The following is a 14,672-nucleotide window of genomic DNA, read 5'->3' as shown; positions in this document are numbered from 1 at the left end:
GGTACAATATGCATGAAAATTATTAATTAAATACACGTATCATGTATATGTTTAATTAGCGCTAAAATTAAAATAATTGATGGAGGAAAATTTTATCTCTCCATAATCTATTTTTCACCAATCAGCACTCGATATCAAAGCGGTTTTGTCTACACAAGGATAAAGATATATCCTACACAAATTCTCTGCTTTAAAAACACAAATTATTTTCTTATATAATTTCTATTTTTACAGCAGAGAATTTATGTTTTAAAGCAGAGAATTTTTAGGGCCATTGGGTGCGTTCAGCAGAACGTTTGTTTTGCAACTGTTGTAAGTTTCCTTCGCGCTAATTGGATCATACTTTTAGATCTAGAAGAATGGTCCTATCTCAGCAGACAATGGGCGCGTTCAAGTTGACAAAGCGGCTAGCCTGCTCGCCGAGCAAATGAACATAATTGGTTATTACTTATAGATCCAACCAATCATATTCAATCGCTCGGTAAGCATGCCTAGCTGCTTTGCTGTCTTGAACTCGCCCAATGGCTGCATTCAGCGGACTCAACAGTTGAGTGAGCGCTCGCTGTTATTGGTGTATTCTTTTAGATCATCCAATCATAATTTTAGATCTAGAAGAATACGTCAATAACAGCGAACGCTCACTCAACTGTTGAGTCCGCTGAATGAGCCCAATGGCTGCGTTCAGCAGAACGTTTGTTTTGCAACTGTTGTAAGTTTCCTTCGCGCTAATTGGATCATACTTTTAGATCTAGAAGAATGGTCCTATCTCAGCAGACAATGGGCGCGTTCAAGTTGACAAAGCGGCTAGCCTGCTCGCCGAGCAAATGAACATAATTGGTTATTACTTATAGATCCAACCAATCATATTCAATCGCTCGGTAAGCATGCCTAGCTGCTTTGCTGTCTTGAACTCGCCCAATGGCTGCATTCAGCGGACTCAACAGTTTTGCAACCGTTTTATGATTGGGCGAGTTCAAGACAGCAAAGCAGCTAGGCATGCTTACCGAGCGATTGAATATGATTGGTTGGATCTATAAGTAATAACCAATTATGTTCATTTGCTCGGCGAGCAGGCTAGCCGCTTTGTCAACTTGAACGCGCCCATTGTCACCAAGCTCAGTTTACTTAACTGGGCCAATTAATCCATCGGAATTGATCAATCTGTCAATTCTTCAAACAAAATGACAAATGCGATTGGTCAATTCCGATGGACTAACTGGCCTAGTTAGATCAACTGAGCTTGGTGACAGTGGCCCTAAAATAGATATGCAAATACCTGAAATAAGAAATACCTAAAATGCATGCGCATATGAGCATGAAGAAGATAATTGCAGGATTGCAGCGCATGCTCACATCGTAGTATTTGCGTGGCTGTAACGTACTTCCTAACCTCACAATCATCAATTTCAAAAATTAATATCTCGGTTCGCAGAGAAGAGCGACACTTTTTTCTGCCGAATTCGTTCATTTAACGAAAAAACCGCGCCGAATGGTATTTTATTGATCAATTTTTATGTTTGTGTGTGCTAAACTTAAACAAGTACTTAAAATAGAAAACAAAACCAGAATAAGGCCAATCACTGGTGACGTCGACAGGAAAATAACTAGGCATTCTTACGAAGTACGAATGTTCAACGTGTCATTCCAACATGTACAAAAATTCCGGGAAAGGTATATACCTTCAATAATGATTATTTTGCAAGCTTTCAACTACTTTAGTTTATGCATTATCGTAATAATTATCGTAGCTTTTAACGGTTTTTCGCTAGATCCTTACAACGATCTTAATTTTTCAATTTGCTTACCAAAACTTACACAGTTAATTGTCACAGTACTAATGTCAATACGACGTGTGTATATTGAATATAATGTGGATTTACATGTACAAAGTAGATTTTATTTTAATTATTTTATCTTAATGTATGTTACGGACCGAAAGTAACATTCTGTATTATAAAACATATGTGCCGTATGTATATTGCGAACTACTCTTTACTGTCTCATTGATTTATTTTTTCTTCTGCCAATAATATATCATATCGTTTTTATCACTTTTATTTACATTCTTAACAATTACCTTTATATCTTGATGGTAATTAATATTTCACATGTGAATGTATTATACATTTTCTTTCTTTTCATGATTTTGGAATCAAAATTGATTGTTTCGTAAGAGAGAGAAGAAAAGTAATGAAATATTTTTAAAATAGAAGGTTGAGATATATTTTTTATAATTCTAGGAAAAATGTAGTTCGTGAAAAAATATTTCTAAGTTGTTTTAAAAAAGTTCAAAAGACGTTACCAACATGAACAAGACTTCGCAAAGTTAGTATTAATATTTATATAAATGTTATGCCTTATTCTCTGGCATACATGTAAGCACTAAAAGATATATATGTTATAGGAACTGGGCAAACATTGAAGTTTGTGAGTTTAGTTACTCTCACAGTTCAAAATGCTATGGTTGGCCTTAGCATGCGATATTCACGTACCAGAGCAGGAGACATGTTTCTTTCTTCCACTGGTAAATATTATAAACTTCGTTATGTATAATACAGTCAATCTTAATATAAGATCTACAATTTAAATAGAAAATGCTTGTTTCATTCACTGATAACAATGTCATTTTTCTTTTTTAGCTGTTGTGATGGCTGAAGTAGTCAAATTGATTACCTGCCTTATACTAGTATATGTCGAAGAAGGAAACTTTGAGAAATTTTACAAAACATTACATATGACAATCGTGAAGCAACCTATCGACACTTTGAAAGTTTGTGTGCCATCCCTTCTCTACATTATTCAAAACAATTTACTTTATGTTTCTGCATCCAATTTAGATGCAGCTACATATCAGGTAAGACATATTGCTAAATGTTTTGTTTATTTTTAAAAGATATAGGAGAATAACAATATGAATTAATAAATATTTATTAATATGTGAATAACCCTTTGGTAATTCACATATTAAAAAGTCGTTATCTCCACTTGAAATTTTTTTGGCGAGAGTGAAAAACTTTTTCTCATTCAAGCTAACATAAGAAATATAATTTCTATTTATTGAAGTACCCTTGAATAGTTTTGCAGCTGGAGAAAGGATTTAGTTGATTTTGGAATTGAAGTATCCATCACTTATTTTTTTTCATATATACAAAAACAGTTAATATTAAACAGAATTTTTATGATTTTGAAGGATTTTTACTATCATTTTAATATTAAAAAGTTACACATTACAAAACACACAACATATAGTTGTTTATTGAAAAAATGTTTTTTTTATTTTTTATATCAAATTCAAATAAAAATAAAATATTGAATAGAAAAAATATTGACGAAAAAAAAAGAAATTTATAAATAAATAATTAAAAATTAAAAAATGAATAAATCTAGGCTAGTTAGATAGTATTTAACTTTTTCTGCAACTTGACTTACTTTTTCTCGATTTTGTAGCATTTATAACTGTTTTATAGGATTTGTAACATTTTTAAAACGTTCAATTTGTAACTAAGAAACAAAAGAAATTCAGGAATTTCAAAGTATCTAACATTTTATTTGTGGATATAGTTTTTATACTTTTACATATCAGTTACTTTTGTGTATATACGTGCGTATGTGTCGTGTGTGCGCGCATGTGTAGTAAAGTTTATAATATATTTGAAATAAATATTTTCAGGTTACGTATCAGTTGAAAATTTTGACGACAGCCTTCTTCGCAGTGACGATATTACGTAGATCTTTACACACTACCCAGTGGGGTGCTCTTGTACTCTTGGTTATTGGAGTGGTTCTAGTACAATTGGCACAAACTGTAAAAACACAGTTACCTTCGGGTATTGAACAAAACCATTGGTTGGGTTTTTCTGCCGCTTTAAGCGCGTGTTTTCTCTCCGGCTTTGCAGGAATTTATTTCGAGAAGATTCTCAAGGGCTCCGACATTTCTGTGTGGATGCGAAACGTGCAATTGAGTGTGTTATCTATACCGTTCGGCCTAAGCACATGTTTTCTACAAGACAGTAGTATCATACGCAAGCAGGGCTTCTTTTTCGGTTATGATTTGTTTATTTGCTACCTAGTGGTCCTGCAAGCAGGTGGTGGACTGATTGTAGCTATGGTAGTCAAATACGCCGATAACATATTGAAAGGATTTGCTACATCTTTAGCTATCATAATTTCTTGTATAGCTTCTGTTTATCTATTTGACTTTCACTTGTCGTTCCAGTTTACTCTGGGTGCACTCCTTGTCATCTGTTCGATTTTCCTTTATAGCCATCAACCGAAAACTGCATCCCTCGATAAACATACATCTGCTGAGAAAGTCTGATAATGGCGAAAACATAAGAGTATTTTTAACGAGGTAATACTTTATTTAATAAGTCTTAAATTCTTATTAACAGTTAATATTAAATTGACGATACATGGACTTTTAAATACTTATCAAGGGTAGAAGCAATTTAAATACGTTAATTAAAATAATTAATGCATTTAAATAGAACAAAAAAGATTATATTTATAGATTTAGTAAATGCTATTTTTGAAAAAAAAAACGGTGCAATCAATCGTAAGCATTCTGTCTTAAAAAAGAATGAGAGATTATTACGTCGTATATGTATATGAAAGTCACGAGTGCAATCATGTTTTTATATCCAATTTTGATTCTGAATTATGATAGTCAAGATGAAAAAGTTAAGAATGACAAACAAAACATATATAGAGACATTGAAATGGAATTATGCATTATAATCGTTTTACCTATTTGTTATGAACACAATGACACTATATATATATATATATACTCATATTTATTTTTATATATCTTCCAGTTCAATTGAAATGTATTGACATAGGCCAGTAGTTATATTCACACTGTGTACTTAATTTAAATAGACTTTAATAAATACAGTTTTTATGAAAATTTTCCTATGCTCAATAATATCATTTTTTTTTCCAGAAAATAAACTTCCAACTTTTAAAATATTTGTCAAATATGAAATAAACGAAACTATGTTTGTATGAAAATTAAGTTTAAACATGATGCTACCAAGTTTTACGTCATATTCTAAAAAAGAAATTTATAATATTTTATCTTAGCCTCTATAATTATTTCATACTTTATGGTTGCATAGTTAAATCAAATTTTTTAATTAACTCGTCGCGTTAATGTGCTTGTATAGATTATTTATTTTTGTGTTCATACAAATCAGTTATAATTAACAGTTTCAGTTGCCGTTTAAATTATCTCGCACAAAATTCTGGATTTAAAAATCGCTTTATATTACGCGCGCATTCATAAATTTTATTTTCGCGCGGTTGGCCAACCTACTATCGAGGTTCAGCCGATATTTCATTGGACAGGTTTCTTTTTTCGAACGTGCTGATTGAGTGTCGGGAATACGAATCTCGAATTTCCGAAAATTCTCTATCTAACAGCCAATCGCCGCGTTCAATGGATCTGTCGTACATACGATACGATGAGATATCACTGATATCAGTGCTTACGGAGCATTTGCGTGAGTGAGACATCAAAATTTTGCATCTCTACTGATCTCTACGCGTACGCATAAATACCTACGGCGACCATGAGCGAGCCTCAGTCAAAGAAAACGAAGACCATGAGTTCGTTAAGCCAGCTGAAGGACCTCACTACGGTAGTCGCCGATACCGGCGATTTTCAAGGTAACAAATTCGAATTCGGTTAGTAACGACGGCAGATCCATGATACGTCAGCGCGAAGGGGTCGGGAAGGGGGGAGATCTCGCAACACTTGCACTTCTTTCGAACGCGTCTCAGGCCGGAATCAGACTAGGCGTTAAAGATTCAGATTGAAGATTGAAATTTGACCAATCAAAACAATAGGAGCTAAAATTCCTTTGCCCCCTCATTGGTCAAATTTCAATCTTCGATCTTCGATCTCAATCTTCAATGCGTAGTCTGATTCTGGCCTCACGTGACCTCTTCGAATCTTAACAAGTCTGTTTTTTGTTCTTGCACTACACAACCAACCAAGGCCCAGTTTCACAATTCACGGTTAACTCTCAACCGAGGTTCAACTTGTTTCTCATCTCTTTCTAGAATTGGAAAGAGACAATGAATAAGTTGAACTTCGGTTAAGAGTTAACCGTGAGTTGTGGAACTGAGCCTAAAACTTTCTTTCTCGCCAAATATCGAACATGTATTATATTATTCCACATTAATAAGTTCTAAAGTGTACCGTATACTAGTTCAGCTAGCAGACCGTATAAATGATTATAAGTACTTTTGAGATATATGATCATGCTTATTTTAAAATCGTTGTTTTATTATACGTTTTTTATTATACGTTTTATTATACGGTTTGCAATTTTTTTTTTCCCGTTGTCTAACTTGAGTATTAGTTGTTATCTTAAAACTTGTGTCACTTTTTAGATGCCCTATATATAAGGAGCGAGACACTCGATATCTTGAAAAGAAATCATTAATTTTAGAAAAAAGTGTTCTAGACGAAAATTTTATTATCTGAAAGTAAACAAATAGGGCGAGATTTTTAATTCATCGATTGATCAATCGTATTATGCGCAAGTACAGCTTTTACGGAACAAAATTACATTTGCGCACAGTGCGATTGATCAATCGATGATTTAAAAAACTCGCCCGTAATGATAAAATTAAAGAAAAAATTGAGAAAATTGATTTTTCAAAGTTACAAAAGTCATTGCTATTTTTTTTAATAGAATTGTATGATTTTTTTGTACCAGAATAAAAGTACTTTTGGAACTTAAAGTGGAATAGGTATATGTTCGATATTTGATGAAAAAGAAAGTTGCGGTACAGTCTAGGAATAAAAAATATCTCGTAAGATATTATTAATTTTTTTATATCGCTACTTTAATACTTTATATGAAGAATAACTATAAAACAATCATATTATCTAAAAGAAAAATCATATTCTATTTAAAAAAGTGGCGATGACCTTTATGTGACCTTGAAGAATCGTTTCTTTTTCGATAATTGATTTTATTACTATCTTCAAACTATATAACTTTTGGAACATTTTTTTCTAAGATGCTTTCTTTTAAAAATATTGATTGAACGATGAGATTAGACACATATAAGTGAAAAATGCTATATTCGGTCAAAGCAATTTTTCGCGCCTTATGAATACATTAACGTTATATAAGATATTCAATTATTATACATAGGGTGTTCCAAAAGTAACGATAAATCTTTCGCAGAGGGGCAGAACTGAAACTAAACTGAGAAGAAAAGTCTCTACCATTTTACAATTTTCGCAATAGTTAATAAGATATTAATTATTAAAAATTGTCTAAAATTGGTCTTTAATAATTTTTTACTCAAATACTATCAACTTTACAGAAAAACTGCAAGAGACAAAAATTGTTTATTTTCTTCTGTATATATAAAATATTCAAGTTTTTCAATTTGAATGCCTTATCCTGTATATGCACATTTTTATCAACGTGATTTAAAGTAACTCATTAATAATACATGCGTTTATATGCGGATGCGTTATCTGAAAATTAAAGTTTTTTTCGCGCCTGATCACCATGCCTTATGATGATAAACCTTGCTGGAAAGCAAGCATCGTGATGTTACAATAATTTCATTAATGGTAACACATTCTTGACTTACACGAGTTTAATTTATTTTTTCTATATTTGAAATTTTTATCGCAACTTCTCACGGATCTTCCGAAAAATCAAACGATGTTGACTAGATATGTATCCAACTGATAAAATGGTATCAGTGTACACGCGAAATATGTACCATGACCTTTGCTTGTTGTGTGTTGAACAATAACCTTTAAAGAGTAGAATATTTATCACTCTTACCCTTGATAGATACATTGAACAGAACGTTTCAACAAATTGTTCATGAATAAATAATAAACGGATATTTTAAAAATGTGTATATAAAATGATCGAAACGAAAATAATTATGAATATTGCAAACGATAAACAATATTATTAATATTATATTTTAACAATATTATGTTGTTCTCACGATAGCTATGGAGCAATTTAAGCCTACAGATGCAACGACAAATCCCTCGTTGATTCTCGCTGCCGCTAATCAAAAGAAATACGCTCATTTAATTGAAAAAGCCGCGGCGTATGGCAAAAAATCTGGATCGTAAGTATACATATTTATTATGATATGATTAACTTGTCGTTAAACTATCAGCCTTCGTGCAACGTTATTACAATATATTATTTAAATATAGGCTTAATATATTAATAATTGTGCATGATACTTTAAGGCAGGACATTCGCGAATTGAAAAAAGTCAGAATTTCTTGAATTTAAAACTATACATTGTACTAGAAGACAATTAATACACTTGTACAATTACAATGAGATTGACCATTTCAATACTGAGATAATTGAAAGCATGCACTTTTTATATGTGTCACTTATATAAAGTTTATGAAAATGTCGCGTTTATTTTTGAAGGATTAAATATAACTTTAAACAGTGATATGTTAATAAAAAAACGAGTATGCGATGGAAAAACATGAAACGGATATCGCGAAAAAATATCATAATTTTACCGTTTAATTTGGAAAATAGAGCCATGAAAATAATAGTTTTCGTAAATATTTGTCAATCCGTCATGTGAATCGAAAGAAGATAACAATGACTGCGTTTACACGATTCGATTTATGCCGAAGACATAACATTGATGTTACGAAATTGGCCAATCACAGTCATTCCATTCTTCAAAAGCATAGCTATGATTGACTAGTTCCGTAACATCGATGTTATAACTTCGGCGTAAATCGGGCGGTGTAAATGTCAATGAGCTGCGTTAATTTGTATTTATTTTTTCCGATCATGGACAGCCGCAACCAAAAGTTTTCTCTCACTGGTGGAAGTGAGAGTATCGTTACCGATCGCGCGATGGGATCTAATTTTTGATTGTTAACGTGAAGATTTTCTTTTCCAGTACTTTGGCCGAGCAAGTTGAAGCAGCCCTTGGTATCACGTGTGTTTTGTTTGGCAAAGAGATTTTAAATATAATTCCTGGAAGAGTTTCCACAGAAGTAGACGCCAGATTGTCCTTCAACAAGGAAGCCAGTATCGAAAGAGCGAAAAGATTAATCGCTCTGTATGAAGGGCTTGGAGTGAGCAAAGAACGCATCTTAATTAAGCTTGCATCGACTTGGGAAGGCATCCAAGCGGCGAAGTAGATAAGACACCAAATTTAAAAAAATTATCTTATATTCAATTAATGAACATATAATTAATAATAGTTAATAATTAATAACTTTTTTTAGAGAATTGGAGGAAAAGTATGGAATCCATTGCAATCTAACATTGTTGTTTTCTTTTGCCCAAGCCGTTGCTTGCGCAGAGGCTGGAGTTACTCTTATTTCGCCATTTGTTGGTCGAATCTTGGACTGGTAAGTGTTTTATCTCATTTGTTTATACATTTATACAAAAATAAAAAAATAAAATTGTTTAGGTATGTGGCAAATACAGATAAAAAATCTTATGAAGCAAAAGAGGATCCAGGCGTTGCTTCTGTAACGCAAATTTACAATTATTATAAGAAGTTCGGTTATAAAACGGTCGTAATGGGTGCCTCATTCAGGAACATTGGTAAATATTTTGATCCATATTTACGTAATTGTACACCTTTGCTTGACAATAAATACCTATAAAGTATCCCCACAAATTGACGTAAATATTCTATTATATCCCAGCAAATACCAAGTTATATATGTAACGTACATGTTAATTGTAATTTTTCATCCAACAATATAACTAATATAACGCGTGTGTTATATTACAGTTATATTGTTCGTTATTTGTAATCGCTGCGTTTGGAAACATCGCTCTGATGCCCAGGATTCATCATCTGTCCTTGTTTAACATTTAATGTTAAACAAGGACAGATGATGAATCCGAGACATCGGAGCCATCCGAATAACGTTTTTTTGAACGCAGCGATAAGTGGGAAAATACAGCTAACATTTACATTACATGTAATTTGCTGGGATGTAATGAAAAATAAATTTAAAAACAGTTTTATTAAAAAATATTTTCGCAGCTTGGCATAAATAGAATGAATTGTTTAAGTAATACATTATTATAACGCAAATGCAACAGGCGTGGCTCATTACTTTTTTATCTTCGATTTAAATTTTTATGAGCTGAAGCCCTTATTAATATTCTTTTATAGTGTGCGTGCGTGCGTTTTATATATTATAAATTATTTAAATATAGATTATAAAGCACAGTGAGAAATATATATAATATATAAATCATATTATTTAATTAACTTTATTATTTTAATTTAAACATTCTAATAATTAGGTGAAATTAAAGAACTCGTCGGCTGTGATTTGCTTACCATAAGTCCTAACTTATTGGAAGAATTGGAAAAGAGCAACGAGTCCGTACATAAAGTTTTGAGTGTGGAATCAGCGAAGAAGTGCGATCTTCAAAAGATTAGCTTAAACGAGGCTGAGTTTAGATGGCTTTTAAATGAAGACCAAATGGCGACCGATAAGTTGAGCGAAGGCATTCGCAAATTTACTGCCGATGTGCGCAAGCTTGAAAAATTATTGCAAGAAAAAATTCTGTCGATTAAATCGATAGAATAAAAATGATAGCAGACCTCAATGATGTATTTACATATATATAAGTGACATAATAATTTACAAGGTAATAGTATCGAAATACAGACATTTCTGTTATTCACATATTTATAAAATATATCGTTATTTTTTAATAATTAACTTGTGTATAAAAAATGTAAAAATAGAATGAACTGAAGGAACAAAAATTCTATATTTTTAGAAATGCAAGATTTGTATTGCAAATATAAATGTAAAATAAATGTAGAATGCAAATATAAATGTAAAATAAATGTAAAAGAAAAATGAGAGAAAATACATTTATCAAATATACGATCCAAATTTAGTTATATGTATATTATGTACACTAGCGCTCAAAAGTCTTTTGACAACAACATTTTTAAAAATTATTTTATTATTTGCAATTTTACATGTTATGTCATACTACATAAAATAAATTATAAACAAAATATTATAATTAAGAACAAAATTAACTTTTTACACACGTTAAATGATATCATGGAAAACAAAATGCATTTTGTTGAAGCTCATAAATGTTTTGACATGAAATAAAGTCACTAAAGATAATGCAAATATGAAAAAAAATTATATTTTGAACGAAAATAAAAAAAATCTATTTTGATATTATAATTCTAATATCTTGTTGCGTAACCATTTGCTTGTATTACGGTTTCACATCTCCTAGGCATAGACTCAATAAGTTTTAATATCTTATTTTGAGGAATTTTTTCCCATTCACTTTGCAAAACAAGAAAGAAATCACCTAAATTAGAAAAATTTCTTATTCTAACTCGCCTCTTTAGTTCATCCCATAAATGTTCAATTGGATTTAAATCCGGGCTTTGACTAGGCCATTCTAAAACATTTATCTCCTTTTGAGCAAAATATTGTAATAAAAATTTAGAGCGATGTTTTGGATCATTATCTTGTTGGAATATCCAATTTCGAGGCATATTCCTTCTTGCATAAGAAAGCATATGTTTATCTAAAATATCCTTATAAACGAAACGATCCATAGTGTTTTCTATGCGACATAGAGGACCGACACCTCTACTAGAGAAACATCCCCACACCATAACATGTCCTCCCCCATGTTTTATTGTAGGTACTTGGTAACGTACTTTGAATCTCTCGTTCTTAGGGCGACGAATATACTTTACGCCATCAGAAGACATTAAATTGAATTTGCTTTCATCGCTCCATAACACTCTGGACCACTCCTCAGTTGTCCAATTACAATGAATCTTTGCAAAAGCAATTCTAGCTTTTCTATTTTTAGCACTAATAAAAAGTTTTTTGCTTGGACAACGACCTAACAGTCCTTGATCGACTAATCGACGCTTTACAGTAGAAACATGAACGTCTACTGCATAATTCTGTCGTAAATCGTCAGTAATTTGTCGCGCAGTTTTGCGAGGGTCAGCAATTGATTGTCTGTTTATTATTTTATCTATTTTTATTGTTTTTCTAGGTCGTTCTTGCCGAAATTTGTTGTTAACATGGCCTCGAATCCTATATAGACGATTCCAGACATTTACTAATTGACGAGATATCCCAAAATTACGGGCAACCTCAGCTTGATTGCGTCCGATTTTTAACGCATGGATTACAGCTTCCTTAATATCTGTTGAATACTCCTTATGTATTTTTGTCATATTCTATATAAGGAAATGTTAAGCAGTAATAAAACAACAATCGATAATCTTATACTTAATATCTAAGCGTAACTTTTAGGAAAAAACTAACGCGTCAAAAGATTTTTGAACCGTTTTTTAAGCGCAATTTCGTTGCAAAAATGTCTTTATGAAAATCTATTAATTTTGCTGTACTACAGTAAACACTATTCTCATATAGTATTAATATAGCTAACAATTGAACTGAGCGAGACAATGTTACCAACTTTACTTATGAAAAATTACTTGTCAAAAGACTTTTGAGCGCTAGTGTATATTCTTTTACAGATTATATTCTTTATATATTCTTTATATGTATATTCATAGACTTCATATTTTTCGTTATTTAAAATGTATTTACTAGCAAAAATATATCAATGTAATATTCTTATATGATATATTTAATGTGCAAATCCAGTATGATTAAACAACGTAGAGAATTTTTCTTACGCGTAAAAATTTCCCTACCCATAAAAAAAGGTGTATAGAAATTTAAATTAAAAAAAAAACAAATAGTTTTTTTAAGCTTATTGCAATTCGTAAATTGTAAAATTTGTGTTATGGAGCGTTTATGATACAGTCATTAGTACATTACGACAGATAGGTAGAGATATGGTGTGAGGAGGGGAGAGCTTGACTGAATAATAGATAAAAAAGTTATAATTACATAAATTTTAAGAAATTAAAATTAATTTATATACAATCAAGATTGTATATTATATTTGTATAGAAATTTATTTATATGGAAGAATACAGGATTAGGGATTAGGTGTAAATTATTCTATGACAAGAATTGTTAATATTATATAAAGTTGTATAAACGTAATATGTAAAATTATGTATTATCTTATATAAGTAAAATAATAATGACATAACGTCTAATTTAAATAACCGCCGTAACATGGCAGCATATGATATCAGTCGTTCAAATTGACGAATTGACTAGCCTATTCGCCGAGCAAATGAATAATTGGCATAATTGGTTGTTACTTATAGATCCAACCAATTACATTCAATCGCTCGTCAAGCTGCAGAGAAAGGCTATCCCAGCCTTTTCCGGTGTAAAGCTTGGAAGCTTCCGTATACTAGCGACACCAACATCAATAATTTTATAGAATAATGCGAACTATTATATTAGCGACACTGCTGATAATTTCGTAGCATCGGAAAATTGATGTATTGTGAGTTTCATCATCTAAGACCAGTATTCATAGTCAGATCTTATTTCAAGACCGTCTTAAGTAATGTCTTAAGATATTTATATCTAACACTAGGGCCGGTATTCATAGTCAGATCTTATATTTAAAGCTGGTTCTACATTGATCGCATCGCAGCGTCGCAAGCGTGTCGCAAGCGTTGCAGTCCAATCAGAGTCGAGCTAGCTTGACGTTGATTGGACCGCAACGCTTGCGACGCTGCGATGCGACTAATGTAGAACCAACTTAAGACCGTCTTAAGTTCAGCCTTGAGGTGTCATGAACCAATCAGAAAACCGCATTAGCGTCTTAAGACATTACTTAAGACGGTTTGAAATAAGAACCGACTATGAATACCAGCCTAGATCGCTGATTCGACTTTAATACAGTGCTCGCAAGAATCTGCACATTTCGAACCGATTCCTGCGGGCTCTCCCCACCAGGGTTGGATTATCCTAGGATTTTCTAGGGTTTTTTACATTATACTGTATTATATGATATTATACGTAAAAAACCGTATAAAACGTATAAAATTCTAATTTATGGTCTACGACTCCATGTTATCGATTTTTCTGAAATATCGATTTTTATCATTGCTGCGAAAATGATGCGGGACCCCCCAAACATTGGACGCTTACGGCGTTACGGCTATGATGCACGTAATTCAAAAATATAAATCGAAGTGATGTAACGCTCGAGACAGAACACGTTCGAACCGCACGAGCGACCTCTCAAGACACTTACAACGCTCAGCTCTTAATTCTTTGTCTGTTCGCGAATTTTATATGCGAATTTTGGATCGATTTTTAGCGTGGATAATATAGAGATTGATAGAAATAATTAAATTACGCACATGATGTAGAGATGGCGCCACATGAAGTATAATACGTATAAAACTAAATGATGTATTATACTTGTATAATACCATGTATAATATTATGTAAGAAACCTCTTGTATAATACGTGCCCAACCCTGGTGCTTAGCCGCCCCGAACAAAAAAAAATAACAAATTCCCCGCTTGGAGCCTAACCGCCTAGAAGTTACAGCCTAGGCAGTGTCCACTTGGAATATTTCTAACCCATGACCGTTGTTGCGTATCAAAACATCAAAGTTCGTGCACGACGAAATGCGTATACCAAGAAGACTAGAACTAAGGAGGATCAACTCGCGTGGTGGGGGTGAGTCAAAAAACGTCCGCGGCTATTCAC

At 32.3% G+C, this 14,672-nt stretch overlaps 2 protein-coding genes across 2 annotated transcripts; both read left to right on the top strand.

The window, feature by feature from the left end:
- The first annotated feature begins 1,650 nt into the window (after positions 1 to 1,650).
- Positions 1,651 to 4,399, top strand: Ugalt (UDP-galactose transporter). Its single transcript, XM_018459795.1, has 5 exons — positions 1,651 to 1,671; positions 2,241 to 2,325; positions 2,405 to 2,524; positions 2,640 to 2,854; positions 3,671 to 4,399. Exons 2-5 carry the CDS (start codon positions 2,307 to 2,309, stop codon positions 4,316 to 4,318), a joined length of 1,002 nt encoding a protein of 333 aa, XP_018315297.1. The 5' UTR covers positions 1,651 to 1,671; positions 2,241 to 2,306; the 3' UTR covers positions 4,319 to 4,399.
- A 1,074-nt stretch (positions 4,400 to 5,473) lies between these two features.
- Taldo (transaldolase) lies at positions 5,474 to 10,734 on the top strand. Its single transcript, XM_018459788.1, has 6 exons — positions 5,474 to 5,670; positions 8,001 to 8,124; positions 8,938 to 9,177; positions 9,269 to 9,394; positions 9,457 to 9,593; positions 10,311 to 10,734. The coding sequence occupies exons 1-6, from the start codon at positions 5,574 to 5,576 to the stop codon at positions 10,598 to 10,600; spliced, it is 1,014 nt and encodes a 337-aa protein (XP_018315290.1). The 5' UTR covers positions 5,474 to 5,573; the 3' UTR covers positions 10,601 to 10,734.
- Positions 10,735 to 14,672: the final 3,938 nt, after the last annotated feature.

This window comes from Mycetomoellerius zeteki, unplaced genomic scaffold (genome assembly GCF_001594055.1).
Source record: "Mycetomoellerius zeteki isolate Tzet28-1 unplaced genomic scaffold, Tzet1.0 scaffold865, whole genome shotgun sequence".
Lineage (NCBI taxonomy): Eukaryota > Metazoa > Arthropoda > Insecta > Hymenoptera > Formicidae > Mycetomoellerius > Mycetomoellerius zeteki.
This window is presented reverse-complemented; position numbering and strand designations above follow the sequence as displayed.